Source organism: Monopterus albus, unplaced genomic scaffold (assembly GCF_001952655.1).
Source record: "Monopterus albus unplaced genomic scaffold, M_albus_1.0 scaffold4.1, whole genome shotgun sequence".
Classification (NCBI taxonomy): domain Eukaryota; kingdom Metazoa; phylum Chordata; class Actinopteri; order Synbranchiformes; family Synbranchidae; genus Monopterus; species Monopterus albus.
Genome location: NW_018127884.1, coordinates 2,241,872 through 2,265,528, shown reverse-complemented (window position 1 = coordinate 2,265,528; position 23,657 = coordinate 2,241,872). Strand labels below are relative to the sequence as shown.

The window sequence follows — 23,657 nt, the reverse complement described above, 5'->3', positions numbered from 1 at the left end:
AAAATCTAACAATGTGCTTTTCTGGATCTTTTTTTAGTAGATTCTGTCTATCACAGTTGAGGTGTACCTACGCTGAAAATGACAGATCTGTCCATTCTCTGTAAGTGGGAAAACCTGAAAAATCGGCAGTGTATCAAATACTTATTTGCCCCACTGTATATTCCATTTACTAAAATATGGGGTTATGAAAACAAGCAAATATGAATATTAAATCAATTTCTTTGTGTAACATTTTGAAACATTTACTTTACATTTACTGAAGTTCTGATTCGGAACCGTGCTCTGATGCAGAGCACAGCTGGCTGTAATCTCACTCGCTGCCCGCTCTCTCCTTTCTTTGTCTTCCTGTCATTATTGTCATATTGGAATTTTAAAATCTTCATTCAATCTTGATTTGCTGACTTGTGTGTTTATACAGGAATACTTCTACCCCAAATATGTTCGTAAGTGTGTCAAATTTATTGTTTCTTGATATGGTGTCGTATCATTTTAGTTGTGTGTTTATTACCTTATTCAGATCAAGAACACTTTTTGTTACAGTGTGTCTGGGTACTTACCGTGTTGGCATCAACAACCAGGATTCTGCTATCCCATCGGACCTTCGCACCTGTGTGAACGGTGAAGGGCCTTACCTAGACTTTTCAGGGGACAGTGTTTGCACTTTTCTGTCAGCGAATTGAGGTTAGTTTCAGCTGTTAAATGCTTTCAACAGAGATCAGTAACCAGTGCACACCGTTTCCATGCTATGAGGAGGGTTCAGAGAGATGCGTGGATGGCCAAGCCTCCTACACATGTGTGTGCAAGCCTGGCTGGAAGGGGTCACGCTGTGCGAATGGTGAGTCCTGCTGCATCATTTGAGACTTTAACTGTTTGCTTTCAGGTTAAATATCAATATTTGTTGTGCAATGTGTTGACTGGGCAGACATTAACGAGTGCTCAGATCCTGAGTTTCCAGCGGGATGCAACCAAAAATGTTACAATGTCCCGGGGAGTTTCTACTGCATGTGTGAAGATGGCTACATGCTCAAAGACAAAATCAACTGCATAGGTAAGACTTCATTCATTTCATCTGCAATTTGTGCAGCTAAACTGCAATTAATTCATAAATCATTTACATTGTAATTTATTTCAAATACACAAAAGTTCAGAAAGAAATTGTTTAATATACCTTCTGCCTATGTACTAATGGCTTATGTCATGATACACAGCTGTTTTGCTTTCTGTATGGAGGAGGAGCATGTAGAGCTACTATGCAGCTGAGCAAACACAGATGTATCTGCATGGTGTATTATTCTTTCTGATGATTTCCTTTTTATTTATTCATATGGACAGCAGAGCCTTACACACTTCATAACTAAATCTCTCTTGTCCCAGCTGTTGTCCTCAGGGGTGGCACATTTGTTATTTCTCAAGCTGACCTGAGGTGACCTCTTATGCAACATAACGTGAAAAGCTTTTAACATCTGAAAAGATGGTTTGGCTTTTTTTGGTGTAAACAGACCAAGAGTCACATATATCTGATCTATTGGAACCTGCTTGGTGTTTTTATGCTTGTTGGCTCATTTCTGCATATTTATATCTGTCCTGTTTTGTGTGGGCAGTTCAGTCAGTGTTTATCTTTGAGTGTGTTGAATGCTCATTGAGTACAAAGTCTTCACAAACATGGACTGAGTTTGTTTGGTAAATTTGCATTTATTTTTATGGCTGTGGAGATTTACAATGACATACAGATGGTTGTGCACCTGGCAGGCAATACAAACACCTAATTGAACATTAATGTTTAATATTTTATGTTGACTCTTTCCAAAGCATGCCATAAATGTGAGCAGTCACTGTTAAACTATTAATTATCAAACATACTGTTTATCTTCTGCCCATCAACAACTTGTTTATGTATTATATTCAAAGAGATTGATACGAGTTGAGAGTCTCCAGATAAAGCTAAACCATATTCTTTACACAGTGGAGTTGTGATAGGTTTATGTTACAAAAGCTTTGATTTTCAGTAGCCGACTCTTTCCTTGAAAGCACCACAGAGGGAGAGTTTTTCAAATGGTCTCTGCTTGCAGCTGCACTGCACTATCGGCAGAACGATATGTATGTTTTACAGAAAAAATGCAGGTGTGTAAGACTGCATGAAAGGTAGGGCATCAGTATGAAAATCTGTGGTGCGAAATTGTGAAAAAAAGGTACAAATAAGAGGTTGTAGTTATTGTAATTTCCCTCATATTTATTAATTTCATCAATGTGCCAAATAGTTTATTTGCCATTTTTCTAATGAGGATTTAAACAGTTCTTGACACAAATATTCACAAGACCATTTTCCCACTGACATTTTCATTTTACTGTTTTCCAGATATTGATGAATGCCTATTGTATCCCAGTATCTGTGAAAAACCAGCTAAATGTGTTAACACGCTGGGCATGTACGAGTGCAATTGCCCCCCAGGACTTAAATATAATTTCATTTCCAAGACCTGCAATGGTAAGACTTCAGTTTATTGTTCCTGTTTTACCATGAAGAGTTTGAGAGGTGACAAAACTGACTATTTTAAACTAGATTCTTGTACGTTAGAATACACTCATATCATGCCTACTGCAATCACACCTTCAAGTAAGCGTTTAACCAAACGCCACTGCAAATGTTATGTTTCTGTTGTTGCAGATGTGGACGAGTGTCAGTTGAATGTGTGCGACGGCACTTGTATAAACACAGTGGCCAGCTACACGTGCCACTGTGATGGGCGTCGGGGTCTTCGTTTGGCAGAGAATGGACGATACTGTGAAACAATCCCTGTTTGTGTGGACCTGTATGATCACAAACACTCTGAGATGCTTTACCTGGGGGAGCAGTTTGCAGGCCTACCTGTCATCTACCTGCGTTTTCGACTGCCGGAGAACACAAAGTGTCTATCACACACACACTCACTGCACTGTACTTTTCCTAAAGGTTCATCAAAATGTTGTGTATGTTGTGTGTGTATCCCATGCTAGTTTAAGCCTCTAAAAGTTGGTTTTCATACCATAGTGACATAGATGGAAATGAATCTCTGAATGGGAAAAATTGACAAAGTGGAATAGTTGATTAATTTTGTGTGAATTGTACATGATTTTTAGCGATTGGGTTAAAACAAGTAAAAACATTTATATGGACTATGCAGTTAAATTTAAACATTACTATGTAAACTCATATTTGTCTCCTGTCATTGTTAGGTTTGCAGCAGAGTTTGACTTTCGTACGTTTGACCCAGAGGGAGTTGTTCTGTATGCCGAGTCCTCTCCGGACTCGTGGTTCATGTTGGGGCTAAGAGGTGGTCGCCTTGAAATACAGTTCAAAAACCAGCACACATTCAAGCTCACCACTGGAGGAAAAGCCATCAATGATGGACAGTGGCATGTGGTAAGAGGTGTAAACCAGTAACTGGCTACATACGATCAACTTGTTCCTGGCTAACACAGTTGTTGCTGAAAAATTAATTGATACACTCAAATGAAGGAAAGTGCATTGTGTTGCGGTAACCATGTGCTTAACTGTGCTGAGAGTGTTGGAGTAGTAAAAGTTAAGTTAGTGTTTTTTGTAACATGCAGATCTCTGTGGATGAACTGGAGAACAGCATTAGTTTGAAGATCAGCAAGGAAGCTGTGATGAGCATCAACAGCCCTGAGAGTCTCTTTGCTTCAGTTGATGGCAAACTGGAGACCAAGGTGTACATCGCTGGTCTGCCCAACCGCACTGACAACCTCATCAAACCTGTAAGCTGGTCATGTGACGGCGTGCACACACAACAAAATCACCCAGCAAACGTGATGGATTCTTTTCGCTTATCAACACAGAGGTGACATAAATAGGAATTTGTATTGATAGACTAAGATACTGTGCTAAAGACCATCTTATTGCTGTGCTCCGTGCGTTTGCATTCGTCTGTCAGATCAACCCTCGACTTGACGGCTGCATGCGGGGCTGGAACTTGATGAACCAGGGAGCATCTGGGGTAAAAGAGGTCATCCAGGAGAAGAAGAGTAAGCATTGCTTTGTGCATGTGGAACGAGGATCTTTCTTCACTGGGGCAGGACTGGCACACTTCAACATTGACTACAGTGAGTAAGTTAAGTTATTATTAATATTAGCTTTATTAAATCCTGTGGGAAAGTTTGACCCCAGCATTCGATCCAACCTGCTTAAGAGCACTTAGCAGCAGCACAGTGCTGCAGGACCAAATGTACTCTAAGGCATAATGCCTTGGTTTAAAGACGGGGAGCTTTATCAAAAAACTATTTAGAAATGGCCAAAGTTCTTACATTTCCAAGCTGACAAAAGAAATGTATTTGTCCCTGTTTGTATGGATGTGGGTGTAACTAGGTGATAATGGTAGCTGGAATGTGGATATAAGGATGAGTATGCGCCCGTCCACCAGCACAGGTGTCCTCTTTGCTCTTGTCTACAACAACACAGTCCCCTTGTTGGTCGCTGTGGTAACAAAGGGAGAAGAAGATGCTGTGAGTTAATTCACACTTTTGTTCACAATAAGCACAAATGTTTCTCTGCATGTCTTCATGCATATAGAAGCACAAACACATTTGATTAAACATTGTGATGTCATTGCTCTCCATGGTCCAGAACCTGCAAGTGTTCCTGCATGGCATCTCTGTGGCAAGGGTAGACTCGCTGATGTTGTGTTACCCCGAGCGGCTGACATTGCACCTGAATGTGACTCCCACAGAAATCCAGATCTCAGCCAACACCTCTACTGTTACCTACATTAAGTCTGATGCCCTGCAGAAGGCACTAGAGCGCCTCAACACCACCATGCAGAACTCTGTCAGTACATTTATTGGTGGGATACCAGGTTAGTGAAAGCACTAAGTACAAGTAACTGAGAACTAAAGTAATGCTATCATGCAATGCAAAAATGCAAAAGTCATGCTAGAAATGTTTTAAAGCGAACCTACATGGAATATCCTCCTGATTGTGCTGTAAGAGCAAAATTGTAGGCTGATCTCTACTTAATTAACAGAAGTGAAAGTGGGTTAACTGGTTTATTAAAGAGTTTCAAAACCACCAGTACACAAAGAAGACTAATGTTGCTCTCAGACAGTGAGCGGTTGCTGCTCAGGCGGCTGCCTGCCAACATCACTGTGCTTTGTGTACAGTGCTGAGGTGGCTCCTGGCTGCCTCTGATCCCATCCAACACAGGCTGCTGCTGGCCATCTGTTATATGCTCATTGCACAGATTAAACAATGGAGATGGTAGTCTCTGAAAGCATCACAACACAAAAGACTTTCTGACGGCAGAGCAACGTGATGCTAAGCTCATCCTCATTCATTCACTGTGGGCCATAAGAGTGAGTCACTTCATATGATGGGATTTAATTTCATTCATTTTTAACTTTATGCAAATTAGGACAATTCAGTGGTTACTGTCTGTAAGGGATTATGGATATAAACAGAAATGGAGCACTGCTTGGCACAATATAACACAGGTCACATAAATTCGCACACCTGCCACAACAAGCAAGAAGTGGTGGAGGCAATGTTGCCCAAATTGTTCGCATCCAGTAGGTGTTCTCCATAACACTCTACAGCCATACTGGCTATATCTAAATGCTATGGTTAACATGCTGCCATATTTTAATTTAGCATGCTAACATTTGCCAGTTAGCACTGCACACAAAAATACAACAGATTCTGATAGGAATGTCTTTAATTTTTCAGTATATTGGACAATTTACATCTTTGACCAGGTGATGGCACTAGATTAAAAGTTAAGGAATTGCCAAATTGGTTGTAATTTATCCTGTGGTGCACATGAATATCTGTACCAAATTTCACTTCAGTTCACTTCAATTTACATTCACTGAATGTAAAGTGTGGTGGTAAACAGTGATGGTGTTTGTGGAAAGTCATGGACTCACCACTCAGCTTGCTGAGAACCATGAATATTTGCACAAAATTTCACAGCAATCCATCCAGTAGTTGTTGAGCTATTTCTGTCTGCAAAGGTGCAACATTGTAGTCCCGATAAAAATGTACTTACTGAGAAGTTATTTTTCCACTCACTGACCAAACAGAACTCATGGTTTTGTTGTTAAATGTATGGCTAAACAAAAGAAATCAGTACAGTCAGTCTGTCCTGGTGTAGGCTGGAACATCTGAGTTTACATTGTTAAATTGTATTACTGTACTTCAGTAATAGTTTTGGCTCATCTCCATGTGCTGACTAAATGTAAACCACATCATTGCAGTCGTCCCCTCTCCTCACTTGCTTCCTGGGAGCTTCAGAATTCAGGGAAGACCAAGTTAAAACCCCTGTAAATTGAATTGTTATTCTGCTATACCAGCATATTTCTCACTATATCTCATTAAAGGTTCCTCTGTGTTCTCATGAGAGTAAAAATCAAAAGGGGAATGAACATTTGCTGTCTGTGTGCTCAAACTTTAGACCTGTCTTGAAGTCTAATTTTGCACTCAGACCTCATCATGTACCTATATGTTATTTTTGTTGCTTATATTATTATTTCAAATGTTATTGTGTAACATGTTACTACTGTAGTTTTAAAAAGATCTCTTGTCATTGTCTGTCCCAATTTCTCTCCCAAGATGATGTCCCGCTTTCTGCCACACCTGTGACGGCCTTTTACCACGGCTGCATGGACATCACTATCAACAGTCAGCAGCTGGACTTTGATGATGCGTTCAGCAAACATAACAGTATTAACTCCCATTCCTGTCCTCCTTACTCCCCTTAATCTGAAAGCCACTGAGATGAATCGCAACTGTACAGAAAGTGACCTTAGTATGAAAAATTGGCTCATTTTAAGCAGCACCCCACAGTGGCCAATTCTTCAGATACTTTGGATAGAGCTACGTAGAGGAGAGGAGGGAGGCAGGAAGAGGATGAGAAAGACATGAAGAGGAGGTAAACAGTTATAGTCATTTTTGTCGACTTTCTCTGATGTGTTATTTTAAACTTTGTCTTGTTCTTTTTATCCATATGTACCACTGTTCCTGTCATGAGAGCATTTTGCTCAGTTTTTTGTGCTGGTTTGCCAGTGAGCTAATCGGAAACTGGATGATTTGATGACGTAGTTGTTCCAGTTTGTTGCAATGAATTCAGTGCTTTCCAAGAAACTTAAAAAAAGAGCTGAGCTCTATAGCACACCCACTGTGTTTATGTAAAAAATAGACAAACTGTCACTGTTGATCAGTCTGTGAGACCACCTGCTCCTGCTGTTCAATCATGGTGCTATCTCTTAATTCTCTTCAACTGTAACTGTGTGGAGGTTGATGTCAGGAGACAGCTAAAAGTGTGGCGGTTGGTTGAGAGAGGAGAAAACCGAGCCACTTGATCCAGTTCTGTTGCATTTTCCCAAATGAATCACCACCCCTTATTGGAGTTCTGCCTTCATGAGATGCTGCATTAGTTTAGTAGCATTTAGAAGCATGGTTATCATTTTATGTGTGCATCACTCATTATGCCTGGCCTTTAAAGACTATCTACAATTTCTTTCCTTCTGTTTTTATCCCATCTTCAGGGTTCTCCTGTGTTCAAAATTCACCTTGTGCATTTTAAGCAGACCACCCTTAATATATAACTTAAATGTAGTTGTTCATTGTTTGTGTTTGCTTTAATAAAACTTTATCAGAGCAACCATATTTTGATACTTCTTCAATATTCAATTTTTTCAGTAAGACTGCAGGAAAAATGTCTTCTCAGAGAACAATGTGTATAGTAACGGGACTGTACTTAAATGAGTTTCTGGCAACTATTGTACATGTCATGGTTTTAAATGCAGTGATGATAATGCTCACATCAAACAACGTATGAATCGACAGTCCGTGGTTGATCAGAATGTCATGAGGCAAAGTACTGATAGTTCATTAAATGTCAGATGTATCTTCAACACAATACCAAACACACTTCCTGATTATTTTCTGTGGCCATCTTTCCAGCACTGCTTGTGTCCTAGCTCCTCTGTGACACAACAAACTCACACCGCTGTTATTTATAAGACACTGTTTGACCCAGGTCTGTTTCCCTTCAACTTAAAGTGATTCATACTTTCTTCACAGATTTCTCTTGGGACAGATGGTACTGCACTGTCATGCTCTGTTCTGCCAACTTTTTGTTTTAAACTAGGCTGTGAAAATAATATTGCCATTTAATTTTATCTCAAACTATTCATATTGGTAAATGTTTTTCATCATCACATGATTTTTTTTTATATCTCCCCAATACTGATTTCTTTGTTATAACCTTGCGTGAAAATGCTGTTCATCAATCGGTTGCAGACGTTGGGTCCATATTTAAAATGACAATGTGCAGAAGCACTTACAATGCTGCAACCTTTCAGGAACAATATGTTTGAACAGTTTAAAATTTCATACTAGTGTGTGGTTTGTCCATTTTAGGCTGCTGTAAAAAAACATGGCAGCTCAACATGTCAGCCTCAATGATAGGATAATTCCTTCTAGATCTTACAAGCTGCACATTTAAGAGTAAGGAAATGGGGAATAATGCCTGTAATTGTTCCCTGAAGTTTAAGCTCACATATTCAAATTTGTATGCTTTGTCTGATCAATAGTTAAAACCCCAAAGAACTAGTGAGTGTTTTTGGCATTTAAAAAAAAAGACTCAGTTAGGCTAATCAATGATCAAACTGTCAGATAATTTTCTACCAATTGACTGTTTAATAATTTCAACACTAGTGCAGTAGTGAACCTGTCGTTAACAGTGGGGGCCCAACAACAAATGTCTTGCCCTGGGCTCCTCACCAAGTTAAGCCGGCCATGGTGAGAGGTGTCTACATCATTACAAACTCCTGCCTTCGTGTTTCAGAGCTACTGCCCCTGCTGAAGCACGCAGCATAGTTTCTCCGCAGACTGGGGACTCAATCCAGCCAGAGAGGTCTCAACACCAGAGAACAGTGTCAGAAAATAAAGTAGAGTCCGCAATGGGTACGAGGTGAACCCCGGAGAAAACAGGACGCTCGCTTAATTCGCGTTGTGAACAATATGCAGGAGAAACACGACAGTGTAGGTTGCAACGCTCCGCTGCGACAGTGATTTTTAATAACATTAAAAACGTTCATGGTCGGAACCACCTGAATACCTGCAGTGTTTCGCAGCAAGTTAACGTTAGCCTCGGCTCGGTGCAGACAGCGGTGACATTGAGGCACAGGGGGGGACAGAGACACTACAACACGGGGCAGGAGAAAGTTTCTGGAGCTTGGCGCAGACACAGCGGTTAAACAATGCGGCTGACCCCAACAAAATCTCTTTTATCGGCAGCCCTGCTAATCCTGCTGGTGGTCCGCTGGTCCGACAGCAGTAAGTAAACAATTACATGCTAGGCGGCTAGCTAGCTCGCTAAGTCCCCATTGACATTTGTGTTGTGGCAAATGATAATACATGCCCCAGTTATTAACGGATGGTGTTTCGCAATCTTTTCATCATAAGTACTTTCGTTTATGGGAATCAAAATATTGCTCATTGCCAGAGTTGTTGAACCTTTTCTTGTTTGTGTGGGTGAATTAACCTAGTTGTCTCTTCTTTTTTAAGTTTCCTTGTCTTCTGAAGAGGCGAATCGGTTTCTGAGCAGACACAGGAGAGCATATCAAGTTTTCGAGGAGACGAAGCAAGGACACTTGGAAAGGGAATGTGTGGAGGAAAGGTGCACCAAAGAGGAAGCCAGAGAAGTGTTTGAAAACGACCCAGAGACGGTTAGTAACTATACATTATCAGCAGCATAGTTACAGGACAAAAAAGACTCTAAATGTTGTATTTTTCAGTCAGGGCTGCATGCAGGTTCCTCTGCTCCCCTGAGACACAATCACTGCAGTACCAAAAATTCAGCCAAGTTTGTTATAAGCGAATCAAAACACCGTTATCAGGCTTGCACCTTTTAGCACTTCGTCATTTAGCACAAGGCTGCAGGGTGGTTGTTCGCATCATGTTCATATTGATGATAAATTGATGACTGTAATGTGACTAATGATTCATTGTGTGTGTTGCTGGTGTTCATGCTGCAGTATGTTCATCCAGAATGCTGATAATGCACAGAACAGTCTCATATCAAGGACTTGGTGTGTTTTCTTCTCTTTTTGTTTGTTTCTGTGACAGACATTGAGTCATCGTGACTAAGCCTTTCATTCATGAAATAGGGTTTAAGTGAAGACAACACACTATACAATATATCCCTTCACCTTTCGCACTTTATATGTATACCGTAAACGCTGCTTGGCATAGTTAGGTTCCCGGCAAATGTGGGAAACACCTGAGTATCTTTTCACCATTTGTGTTGCTGTATAGCTACATATGCCTACTCTTACACATCCTTACACACAAATGTGAATGATGCAGACTAGCTTCTCAGATTCAGATTAGTCTCTCTGAGAGCTCACTAGCTGTTTTCTGTAAATGACTTTCATTCAACACCTTGCCTCACTAATCACCCTCTTTTTGACATTTACCGACTAAATCCATCAGAGTGTGTGCACTCAGGAATACTTACTACAGATTATTCTGCATTAGTGAATGAGAAAAATCAACCATTCAATCCACGTGAATGTTGATTTTCTGTTGATTATGAAAAATTGTCCTCAATACTCAAACTACGGTGATATAAATAGCCTTTTGTGTCAGAAACTGTGGAACAAGTGCTTTTGGTTTAAGAAGTGTATTTGTTCATTGGCTGAGAATGCAGACTTTTAAGTCTTTTAACAGATGCTTGTCTGCAGTGTGTTGCATGTGTCTGTGTTGTGTGTTAGTCTGTAAGATAAGTTATCGTGTGGGTCATTTATATTGCAGACGCCTGGCCAAGTCTGTTAAATCCATTAAAATGTAAGCCTTCAGAAGTTATCAGCAAATACATCCAACAACTGTGTCCTGTCATAATAGGGTGGGGGATTAAAGCAAAGTCCAGCTGGGTTCAGACTGAAGCCAAGAGACGTGTCCTCTGGTTGAGTTTGGATCAGCTGGACGCACATCACCTGCAGAATAGTGTACCTGTAGTTTTCTCCCATATTGTGACTCAAAGCTGCAGTGTCATTCATAGCTGCACTATTCATTCTGAGAGGGCCTGTCTCTGACTCTGCATTTTCTTCTGCTGCAGCTTTCTGGCTCTGCAGAGAGAGGGAGACTGGGGTGTTCCTGATGCTCATGATTACTCTTTGCAACAAAATCTCACTACAAGTTTTTTGGTCTCTCATCAGTTAGGTGACTTTTCAAGAGGGGACAGATGAAATAAATAACAAGGTGTCACAGCTGAGTATTATACCAAGCACAAGTTTAGTAATAGACTAAAATTTGCTCTGACTTATCTGAATGCCTCTCACCTCCATAAATCCATAATTGTATCAAAGCAGGGTTACAATGTTGTGTATTGTATCCCTGGCTTTAGCAAACTTTTGTCTTGAGTACTATTTTGCACAAGCCACTTCTTTCCCCTCAGGTTGCTGCCTCTGGCTCCGACTGCAGCAGCAGAAGATCGGTAATGTCTCTGCCAGTGTTTTCATTGGCACATTTCTCCAAATTTTGTCCTACATGTGCAGAAATACTGTAGACAGGAGGTGGGAGGTATGCTACTACTATCGGGAATGCAGAGAATTCTCAGGAAGCCCCTGGCAAAGGGCCGCACCCATTAGCTTGCACACAGATTACAGAGTAATCATACTGAAATCTCTATCTGGAATTGACACCCCCCACCCCCCAAACACACACACACTCATTAATTGGAAGCCTTTGTTTAGGTTATCTTGCTCTGTTTACATTTTTTGTTACACCTACATAACCTTATCTCTCTCTCCTCTTCTTGCCTTAGGACTACTTCTATCCCAAGTATTTAGGTAAGTTATCATTCTGACTACCACCATTCTTCTCTAGTCATACAGCCAGCTTTTCTGGTTATATGTTTGTGATTGCTTCATTTGAATATTGGCTTCGTTTGTGTCTAGCCTGTGTGGACAAGTTTGGAGATTCAGAAAAGAAGAAACAGGATCTGGTCACGTGTGTCCACAGTAAGTTTGATCCCCTCTCACTGATCTGTCACCTTCATGCTTGATGGTAGGACTGTGGACAGACCTGAACCTCCCTTTCTCATATTTTTACAGACTGTGCCTTTCTTATTCTTTCCTTCTGTCTTTCTTTTCACTGTGCAAATATTACTACATCCAGAGTAATGCACCTATAAGTGTGTGGTTGAGCTGCACTGCAGTATCACTGCCCTGCATCATGCTCACACTCATGCGTACAGTCTCTGAAAGTACAGAGGGAAAAGGAAGAAAAGGTGAAGCATTTCTTTGGCCACTCCATGCAAGTTTTTGCAGCGTGACACACCTACAGTAACTGATGCTGCAACTTTGAAGTGTGCTGTAATGTATATATGCTATGTATGAGTAACAATGCAGCACTTGCTAGAGTGATGCTGCACATTGGTGAATGACTGACACACCCCTTCATTCGTCACATACGCTGTGTGTGACTGCACCAGCTTCTGTGTGAACTGGCTCTATGAAGGAGTGATGTGAAAAAAGTCTGACGTGAATGGAGCACAGAATTCTTGCTGCATCAGGATAGAAGAGACCTGGACCAACCCGGCTTTGCTGCTATTGGCTGAAGGGTTCCCATGACTCAGCTGCAGCATCGTGGCACTTAAAGATATGCCGGTTCTGTCAGCACATCATCTTTCTCACCACATCTCTCTCTCTCTCCATCTGTCTCCTGTTTCAGGGCAGTTCCATGGTGGGTGGTATACGAGTATCAGTGCTCTGACTTCACATTTGCACATAACAGAAGCTGATTTCATATTAAATAACAGCAAACCACATTTATTCTCCTACTTCTCCTAGCTTCTGTTTTTTTAGTCTGCTTGCAGACACAAGTGTTTTGGTTACTGTTCTGTTGAAAAATGGAATAATTAAAAATGCATTTTCCCATTCTTTAGCAATTACTATATGTGACATGCTCAGTAAACTTTGCAGGGCTTATTCAAAAGGTCATTGTGGTAGTCTGCAGTGTATGCTTTATTAAATTAAACTAAGTTCTGTTGTGCTGTCAAGGGAGCTCTAAAATTTTAAGTGGGAGGAAACAGCACACACTCCTGTGGTTACCCCTGCTTGCTAATAATTCACTAACCAGCCTGGGCTGATGTGGCTAGATTGTTAAGAGACTGTACGCTTTGGGTGGGGAATATGGATGCTGTATCAGCAAGTATGCACTGATATTGATACAGATGTTTTCCATTTCACTCCAGCTGCTTGTTGCTAAAAGCTGTTTTGATTCATTTTTATTGGTCCTGAAGGATATGAATGCTAACAAAATGTAACTGTTTCATACATTTTACCCTCATTTAGTGAAGCAGGTGGATTTTTCTAGTCCTGCTTGTAAAAGTGTTATCTAAATATTTGTATACAGAAAAGTACATGTGATCATGGCAGATGCTTTTACAAATGTGCAAACATGTTAAATGAATATTTTGAATTTAAAAACTGGCCAATGATTGACCCTTTAAATAGAAACAACAACATATGCACTTTAATAAAATTAATAATAATCATCCTCTAAAGAGTGTGGTTTTCCAGGCTTATTTAAGGTAATTATTGCCCAATGCAGTAAGATAAGTCGTACATATTAACTCTTAATGAAAATGAGCCTGATGATGCAACTTGAATGTTTTGTTAGTGCTTTACAGTCAGTTGTTCAAAAGTGGTGAATTAGTGGGATCATTCCTTCAGTGGAAGTCATGCAATTTGATGTTTGTCTCTCCAGGCACTGTCCCTTTCTCTCTCTGAACTCCAGCTGACATGCCCAGACTTGTTCTGCACTCAAACTTCACTTCTAGAAAAACGAAACTGTACAGAGAGAGAACAGATTTACTTGTGCCCCTTTTACACAAGCTTGAATTGAGCAAGATGGGTCAAGTGAAAATGTTTGGTTGAAAAGCTGGACAGAAATGAACAGACAGTGCAATATCAGTTTGATCTTGTTTCTCATGAGTTAGAGGACAGTTATGCTGGGAAGCACTGAGCTAGTGCATCTCGGTCAGAAGAGCTTAGCCAGCATTAGGCTATTTATATTGAAATCCTGATATGCAGAACATAGGAGATGCCCTTCCTATGACTTTTATTACTAAACAGTTATAGTCACTGAATGTATCCGGTTTGTACAGATTCATTTTTAAAATAATAATAACACTCCCTTCTCTGTGCCTGTCTTTGTTTTTCTCACACTTGAAGATATTCCAGACCAGTGCTCTTCCTCTCCCTGTAGTCCCACCGGTACGGTGCGCTGTGAAGACAAAAAGGCCAACTTCCTCTGTCACTGTTTTACAGGCTGGGCAGGAGTAAGATGCGAGAAAGGTACTCTCAACAGTATGGATGGTGAGAGAGAATGGAAAAAGTTGTACACGCGTGCTAGAGTTCAGCAGAGGTAGAATTTCTGCACTGTCATTCAGCTTCAGTGTCTCTGGATAAATGTCTTCACTGTGACCTTGCTTCTGACAGCCAACTCCTCTGTCACCCACTAATGGAAAGATCTGGCTTTCAAATACATGATATGTGTTAAATAATGTCATTGTTTTTCATAAATGTATATCCAAATTGTGCTGGAATTAATTTGACATTGCAAAAGTCAGTTTCCAGTGTTCCTCTTTCACTTTTATTTTACAGTTGTAACTGTTATTGTTTGATTTGTATCTTTAATATCAAACTGCTGCTGTTGCTATTAATGATGTGTGAATGAGACATCAGGTCAGTATGAACTCTGTGTTCGGGAACTGTGGTCACACAGTCCACAACAGGAATCCACGTGTTTTTAGAGGTCAAAGCCAGTTACTGTATATAGATATGAGGGGAGGCTTGCATCTTCTGGGAAAAATCTGAAAGGATAAGTATTCCACTTTTAGAAGGAAAATGTAACAAATGTTTATTGTACAAGCAGAACTAGAAAACATTGTTTATACACATGCTGTGAGCGACAGAGAAACGTTTCTCCGATTTAAGGCACAGCCACCATTCCACACATTTCCACTGTGACTCATCCTGCCACCTTTTTGAGAGAGGAAAGCAAAACAGATTCAGTTTGACTTTGTCTGAGCCTTTTCCACTTGACAACCACACTCCACCTAAACACTGAGCTGCAACAGTCAGCCACAATGACACAGTGTGTCAGTAGTTTGTAAGGCACTTAATGAAATACAGATTCATAGGATATTTCAGTGAGCTTTTTAAACTGTATTGTCCTGACAATTCACTCTGCGTGCTCCTATTCAGAATTGCTAAATGTAACTTTCAAAATTGGTTACCTTAACTATAACCTGAACCTGCTTTACTATGGGAAATCTTCACACAAGCCTAACAACCCGTTGCTGTACACAGTCTATGGTGACGGCTTCGCTGCATTCACACTGACCGTTCTGTCATCCTTTTTGCAGATGTCGACGAGTGCAGCAAAGGAAATGGAGGGTGTGACCATGTGTGCAACAACACTATGGGCAGTTACCGCTGCTCCTGTCACCAAGGCTACATGTTGGTAGATCGCCGCTCGTGTAATGGTAAGACATAAACCATAGATTTAGAAAATCTTTGTTCGACCAAGTCTGCATCATAATAACTTTGAAGCCCTTTCAAAATATGAACATTGATCAAAGAAATGTGCACAAAGATATCAGGGAGACATCTTGGAATTAACACATGATTTTTATGGTAAATCCTCTCAAATGGTGTGTTCAGTGTAAATATTTTTCAGTGTTAAGCTTGATGTAGTTTCAGTTGAAGTGCTGGAACAAACACACTATGCGTTGTATATTTGATACAGAAAAAGAGTTTGGGAAAACTCAATCTGTTGAGCTGCCTTTAAAGCTGCTTTAGGATAAGTGTAATAAATTGCATAATGGATTCTAGTGGTTACCCAGTTATAACCAGAATTTAAAACTCATCAAATGAATACAGTTCAGCTATCTGGTGTGTTTTGATTGGCACTTTTTTTTTTTTTTAAGACACAAATGAGAAAAGGTACAAATAGGCTCCAGATAATCAGATCTTCTTGGTATTGTTGAATTTCCACCACACTCTGAACTATCAAGCTGACCACATTTTGTTTTTCAGATGTGGATGAGTGTGAGGACCCTGATGTGTGTGGAACAGCACGGTGTGAGAATACGGAGGGCGGCTATGACTGCTTGTGTGATACTGGCTATGTCTACGACAATGAATCAAAGAGCTGTGTAGGTAAGTGGATGTACACACAATAAAAGACACATGGTTTAATAAGAACTGACAGAGGAACAGCTTCACCCTCAGGAGGACCTGATGCAGCTGAGTTGTGAGGTCAAGAAAGGAATACAAAGACATTTGGTATAAGTAGGTGACTGATCACAATTGTTGTCCAGTCATGCCTTCAGAAACAAATAATTTCAGAGTAAAATACACGGACTGAGCCTGTGATTCCACATTTTGGAGGGGGACATAATGTTAGACTACGTTCACACTGCAGGCTGAAGTGGCCCAAATCTGATCTTTTTGCCCAGATGTGACCCATATCCGATTTCCTTATGACTGTGAACAGCACAAATCAGATTTTTTCAAATCCGGCACAGGTCACTTTCATATGTGGTCCTAAATCGGATACATATCCGATGTTTTGCAATGCGACTTCAGTCTGAACGGCCATGTCGCATTTCATGCGATTTTTATGTCATTGAAATGCGACAGACGTCACAATTCTGCGCTGGAGGAGCCGAGGGGTAATCGCAATGGCAGACAACTGTGATTCAGATGGTCCAGTCCAATCCCACCAGTCCTGGCTCCGCACCCACACATTCCTCTGTACAGAGATAGCAGCCACTGCTCCACAAAAGGCCATAAGCAATATTTGTGCTCTCTTTTCTTCTTGCACATTAACTGGTACATCGCTAAACACATGCTATCACGAGCTGCATCCATTTTTATTTTCGCAAACACAGTACGCTGCGTCTGACGTCACGTCCTCTTCTGCGCATGTGGGTCGCCTCAGGGCCGTATACCGTTCCCACATGAGACAGATGGCAGTCCCATTTAAATGACAGTGTGAACAACAGCGCAAAAAAATCGGATTTTGGCAAAAAATCCGATCTGAGCATTAAGACCTGCAGTGTGAACGTAGTCATAGATGGTCTTTTTGATTTTAAGTTTGATCGGGACAGAAAAAGTTAAAAGCAAAACAGGAGAGGTAAAGATAAAATGCAATAGTTAGAATTAACAAACACAGAAGACGTGCCATAGGTTTACAGGCTGAGCTACAGAAGTGTTGGTCAGCACAGCAGATCATCCTTTACACAGCGTGTCTGATATATGCCCCGTTTCATACACATGACATTTATTGTATGTCTGTTTGTGCTTTGTGCTTCAAGATGGAGGGATCCCTCCTTTGTTGCCTTCCTAGGTTTCTTCCCATTATTTTTCCTATTAAAGGGTTTTCTGGGGAATTTTTTCTTATCTGATTTAAGGATCCAAGGAGGGATGGTATTGTATCCTGCTCACATTTTAAAGTCACTTGTGGCAAATTTGAGATACCAAGTTATATAAATAAATTTGACAGACAGATTTAAACAATGAACAAGTTTCCACTGATGAGGCCAAAAAGTGCCGTCTTGTGATTTAATAAGATAAAGTAACCATGGCATCAGGTCTGTTGGTAACAGTATGAAAAAAGAATTTGCAGACTTAAATCAAGTCACTAATCACTTGTGTACCCTGTTTTACTCCAGACTTTTCATAACCTCAATGTCCCTCCTCAGAGAATTAACATTTATTATAGCCAAACTCCTCATGTCCATGTAAGGTTATACATGAATCGGGCAGATACCACCCAGTCAGTGTCAAGGACCACCTGACTCAAGTGTTGTTTGCATTCCCTGATATGTTGACGGGAAAGAAATTTGAACTGGTGAACTGATGTTGTTTTGGTCTTGAGAATGTTTTCACTAAGCCCTCAGCTGATGTGACTTTGATAACTTAAAGAACCCACTGCTTCTCTGTAACCCTTTATACCCCAGTCATCACTTTCATCTCTCCTTCTCTTTAATTTCTTCAACCTGCTCTGTCACTTATCAGATATGGATGAGTGTGAGGCAAATGTGTGTGAACAGGAATGTCTGAACACGCCAGGCAGTTTCCGTTGCTTCTGTGATGGTCGTCAGAGCACGAAGCTGGGCCAGGACCTCAGGAGCTGTAAGGTGAAATACACTAACTGTTGCATATTGACCAGCCATTACTGATTTCAGGTACATCTTTTATGTAAATGTATACTATAGACTACATTCTTAATCTGTTAACCATTTTGGACAGGATATCTGCTTCTTTTCAAAACAGCATTGCATTTCCTTTTCTCAAACACAGTTTTAAAAAAGTATTAAGAAGTCTTAATTGCAAAGGTCTTACTTTTGCCTGTCTGGCATAGGCAAGTAATGTTGGTAGTAAAATGTTTTTGTATTTGATTGCAGCTTTGAGTCTTAAGTTGGACTTGCTGAATCCTGCAGAACCCCTGTTGTACGAGTCGAGCTGACTTATAGTATATGGTTGTATTGAGGTGGCAACATACATCATCTCCAGGTTGTTGTTCATCTGTTTTCTCCTCCAGCCCATAACTTCCTGTATGTCAGAGTCTCTGAAGAGGAACTCTCGTTCTCTTTACCTGGGGCGCATGTTCAGCGGCGTGCCAGTGGTGAGGCTGCGTTTCCGAAGGAGAATTCACACTGGGTGAGAAAATTACTGTTAATTTGTCTGTTTGAGCTTGGTCATTCTGTAGCGACGACTATTTTCATTTATGAATGAGCACAGTAATGAATAGTGAACTTTTTAAAGTACCTAAAGTCCTTACAAGTACTTAAGTATTTGTTTTGTACTATAAATAGTCACTTTGTGAAGTTGTATCAGCTAATTCTAAAAACTAACTTGTAATATTAGCAGGGGTGAAAATACCACCCACTTTGAGTGCCAAGTGTGTGCCATATAAAATTTCTTTGGTCACTAAAAGGAATTTCCTTTCTCTTCTGCCATCTCTTCCTCTCCCTTCTCTTTTCTTTTGCCCTTTCATTTCACATATATTTCCACCTTACTTTGCTCATTAAAACACACATATTCATAAATGCACTCGCCTCGTCGCCACCGCTAGCTTTTCAGCTGAATTCGACTTCCGCTCCTATGATTCTGAGGGGGTGATCTTCTTTGCCGGAGGTCACCTAAACAGTTCCTGGATTGTGCTGGCAATGCACCACGGAAAGCTAGAGCTGCAGTTGAAGTACGGCACGGTTAGCAGGGTCACCAGCAGCGGACCGATCGTCAATGACGGCCAGTGGAGAAAGGTTGGAGATTTCTGTCAGGTGGTTGTGAGCAGTATTCAAGTGTCTGCAGCAACTTTATTATCTGACTGAAAGCCTTTTGAATGTCTCGTCTTCTCAGATCTCAGTAGAGGAGCAGGGGCGGAGCCTTGTGATTAAGATTGACAGGGAAGCCGTCATGAAGATTGCAGTAAATGGTGATCTGTTTACACTACACAAGGGAATGCATGAACTCAACCTCACTGTGGGAGGAGTCCCTTTCAGAGAGGATGGCCTCGTTAATCAGGTGTTTGTTTTGCATGCGTTTGTGTATCTTCTTGAATAACCAAAAAGACACGTTCTTTACATATTTCTCAACTATAATATTTATTACAAAAGGTAAACCCTCGTCTGGATGGTTGTATGAAGGAGTGGCGCTGGCTGACGGGTGAAGACACTTCCATTCAAGAAACCATCCGGTCCAATGACAACATGCAGTGTTTCAGCGCCGAGGTTCCTGGATCATATTACCCCGGCACAGGCTTCGCTCTCTTCAACATCAGTTATGGTGCAGTGTGCACGTGTGTGTGTGTTTGTGCATAGCATGTGGAAAGACGCAGCTTAGTGTAATTGCTTCTTCCTGAAGCAGTTAGTCAGTGTTTTAAGTTGTTTGGCTTCCATCATCAGCTACACTTCTGTCAACAGTTAGCTTCATTCAGTTTGTGTATAAAGTTCATGAGCTGCTGTTCTCTCTCTTCCTGTGCTCCTCTCTTCAGGATCAGAGAACCTGAGCATCAAATTAATCCTGCGTCCAACCTCTGCAATTGGAGTACTTTTTGCACTGATTCACCAGGACAGAGTTCCTCTCTCCATTGCTCTGGCTGACTATCACCCCAGCACAGATGAATGGCGAGATGTGAGTTCTTTATATTTCAGCCTGTGTTTGTATGTAAAGTTAGTTTGTTACTGTATGTTTGGTTTTTGTTTGTTTGGGCTTTTGTTTTTTTTGTTTTTGAAGATTGACCTTTTGTTTTTGTGTCGTCAGTTTCTTCTGGTATCTGTAGATGATTCCGTCGTCGCCAGCTCTCCGGCTCCGCTGTGTGATGGTGAAAGTCATGAAATCGAGGTGACAGTCTTAGGCAACCAAACCAAGCTGCTGATCGATGGCCAGCCTGGACGAAGTGAAGACAGAGAAATTCCTTTTGACCTCTTTTCTCAATCCACCACCTTCATAGGAGGCCTCCCCGGTGAGGACACACATATGAGAATGGGGGGTATGGCAACATGTCACAATATTAAAATGTGACGATAATTATCGTTGATGTGAAAGTTGTCTCACGATATCAGTACAAAATGGAACCAGAGCAGCAGCCAGCATGACAGAGTGAGGTGAAATTCACCTTGTGAGTTTGACCTGCTGTGAAGTAATGTTAAAGTCTACCCCAACGAGCGTATAGACAAAAGGTCTTCCTTCCGAAAGGCAGCTTTCTTGTTCACTGGTCATTTAAGTTGGAAGAGTAATTTAATTCGTCCATGTGTTGCAGATTGTTAAACGTGACTTTTTATAGTATTAATAATATTAATTATTGCAGCTGAACCTGTAATCACAATGAGCATCATGGCACCCCGGTTGAAAAAAGGGTGAGCGCATGCAGTACAGAAATTCCTATAAAGTTACTGGGAGAGATGGCCATGTCTCCACATCTCCAGACTCAATGAAACCACTTGGCTGTTCAGGGTACCCAGCAAACTTTAATTATCACTTCTGTACTAGTTGAGGGAAAACTGTAGAGCCAGAAACAACAGAAACATTCTGTAAGCTGGAAAGAAGACATAAGGCTTTTTTTTGATTTTGCTAGACAACTTTTGTAAGACAACTTCTTGGGAACTGTCATGTAACCTTAATTAAAAGTCTAATAGTTGGTTAATACTGTGACAGATTCAACACACTGAAGTTTTCTTTCTAATGGTTAGCTCACAAGTAGTGTAGCTACACATAGTCGGTCTTCTTCTCTGCTGAATCACATGTTGCCATGTTCTCCCTCAGATGTTCCTCTGGTGTCCACACTGGTGTCAGCACACTACAGCGGCTGTATGGAGGTCAGTGTAAATGGGCAGTCTCTGGACTTGGACCGAGCTGTTCACAAACACAATGATATCCGCTCACACTCATGCCCTCTGCTGGACTCTCGCCTGTGATCAGTGCATCAGTCTACCAAAGCCAATCCATAAGCAGTTCACTGAGGCAATGGAAATGATTTCCACTGTATTTATAAATTTAGATTGGAATGTAAAAAAATAGACCAAGTATTGTGTTGCAGCTGAAGCCTTAGCCCAAGATCACCTTGTCCTTTTACTGTGATGACACTGCTGCCAAGAGGCGCTTGCAGGGATTTTCACAGTACTGTAAATCAGCAGGCTAGTTACATCACCAATGGGCAACATCTCTGTAATAGGCAGAAGATATAGGAATAAATGCTGCACAACATTGCCTCAAAATCCTTGTATGCCACACAGGGCCTTATCCGGATCAGTGTTAAAAGGTTGGTCTTGGGTCAGCCTACTATGCCTGGCATCCTGTAAATGCAGATCTGATTGGAACTGTGTAGGGAGAGTGACATTTCACTGCAGCTTCTCAGCTGATGGTGCTGTGGTCATGTCGCTTGCATCCCGTTCACCTAAGGCCCACGTTCACAAAGAAGTTGATGAAATGAAAAATTGGGACCAGATAAACAGGCCTACATCAGCCAAAAAGGTGCACAGATCTTCATGAGTATTTGGTGTATAATGATTTGGAGGGTTACTAGGAACTAATTTTTTATTTTATTTTTTTTTGCTCCTAACAAGCTGAATCCCCTCTGTCAGCATGCTGGTGTTTTGTTAGGCACCACTTTGTGTTCTGAAGAAAACCTTGCACATTGTTGCAGGTAGAAATGGACCATTTTCTTGATTTCTTCTTGACTAAAGCAGCACTCCATGTCTGCCTGCAACCTTAAAAATCAGCCACGTGCCTACCGAAAACAACCAACCCAAACGTCTTGACAGCGTCCCTCCAAACAGGTGAATCATTTCACAAAGGTGCAGTACTGTAACACAAACAGAGCTAGTCCTTTTCCTAAAGAAATGTTGTAGTTAATACACCATGTTATTATACTTTGTTAAAGACATGACTCACACCCTGATTATCAGTAATCTCCAATCAGTAACTTTGTCACAAAGGCCCCTTCTTTCTCTCAGAATCGCCCATTTACAGCCAATACCTGCCATTTACCAATCTGAGGATGATAGATTAGTCACTGAAGCACAGGGAGACAGGAAGGGGCCCTCCCTTTGAAGGAGGGAGAGCACTGCATGGATCGCACCACACAAGCTACTGAGAGTAAAAAGAGTGCGCTGTAATATACTGAATATGTAAATAATGTGACTGTACAATGCTTTATAGAAGACTGAAAACGAACAGTACTCGATGCTCACTGAGGTTTTCTGCAGACTTAAGTTGATTCAAAGGTGAACGATAATCTGAGTCCGTCAACTTCATCTGCCTAAAAATGTTTGAGCGACAGATTCATGGTTCTTCTCTTTAAATGGGGATTTGGAGACTATGAGAGCAAAAGCTGGGGATCCAAGTGTCATAACTCTTTAGAGAATCAGTTTTTAAATTTGATTTTATAGGTGCTGAGAAAATCAAAACACAATATAAACAAGGAATGTCAGAGGAGCATTGTGATTGAGAAAGCCAGAAGGGCTCCAGTGTTATGTTACATCCTTCTGCAATGTGTCATTTTCTAGTTTTCTGATGAATGAATGGCAGAATATAGAAATTGGTGTGTTGTTTTTTTTTGTTTGTTTTTGTTTTTTTATCATATACGTTGTATATTGAAATACTCCTTAGTTTTTATTTTTATCTTTGACTGCCAGTATGTGTTCAGAGCTGATAGGTCTTTTTGAGTTTTATTTTCCCTCAACAGTGAAAATCCTATTTAAAAACAAAAATAAAAGCAGTTGTATGAACATCAGAGTAAAATTGTTTTTTTCAAAAAATACTGTTCTGGGCTGTGTGATTATGTTAGTAATTAGCTTCTCATGTCCTGCTCTGCGGGCATTTTAAACCAAAGGTTTACTTTACAATGTTTGTCCAGTACAGCTGTCAACTGTATCTCGCATCATGCTCACTGGGGCTGCTGTTTCTTGTTATATTACTTTCTGCAATATTCAAAACTGCTGACAAAAATTCAGGAAAAGACTCCTTGTTTTGTAGAAATATGTATATTTGATTCACAACTGTTTAGCATTTTTGCTTCAAAAGTAACTTAAACTTTTAACTGATTAACAAAATAGTTGCCAGTTAATTTTCTTTTGATTGAC

The 23,657-nt window shown here is 40.7% G+C and overlaps 2 protein-coding genes across 2 annotated transcripts in view; both read left to right on the top strand.

The window, feature by feature from the left end:
* pros1 (protein S) overlaps positions 1–7,654 on the top strand; it is a 10,266-nt gene extending 2,612 nt beyond the window's left edge. The window contains exons 3-14 of the mRNA XM_020610187.1: positions 419–443; positions 541–618; positions 713–835; positions 923–1,048; positions 2,357–2,485; positions 2,666–2,906; positions 3,214–3,400; positions 3,589–3,753; positions 3,930–4,098; positions 4,361–4,497; positions 4,619–4,847; positions 6,599–7,654. Coding sequence (XP_020465843.1) covers positions 419–443; positions 541–618; positions 713–835; positions 923–1,048; positions 2,357–2,485; positions 2,666–2,906; positions 3,214–3,400; positions 3,589–3,753; positions 3,930–4,098; positions 4,361–4,497; positions 4,619–4,847; positions 6,599–6,747 — 1,758 coding nt within the window. The 3' untranslated portion in view covers positions 6,748–7,654. The remainder of the gene's footprint in view (positions 1–418; positions 444–540; positions 619–712; positions 836–922; positions 1,049–2,356; positions 2,486–2,665; positions 2,907–3,213; positions 3,401–3,588; positions 3,754–3,929; positions 4,099–4,360; positions 4,498–4,618; positions 4,848–6,598) is intronic.
* Positions 7,655–8,776: 1,122 nt separating this feature from the next.
* gas6 (growth arrest-specific 6) lies at positions 8,777–23,277 on the top strand. The gene is made up of 15 exons (XM_020608960.1): positions 8,777–9,328; positions 9,560–9,720; positions 11,820–11,844; positions 11,953–12,015; positions 14,233–14,355; positions 15,429–15,548; positions 16,102–16,224; positions 18,088–18,209; positions 18,614–18,732; positions 19,148–19,337; positions 19,435–19,599; positions 19,692–19,860; positions 20,069–20,208; positions 20,338–20,539; positions 21,340–23,277. Exons 1-15 carry the CDS (start codon positions 9,253–9,255, stop codon positions 21,489–21,491), a joined length of 1,950 nt encoding a protein of 649 aa, XP_020464616.1. The 5' UTR covers positions 8,777–9,252; the 3' UTR covers positions 21,492–23,277.
* Positions 23,278–23,657: the final 380 nt, after the last annotated feature.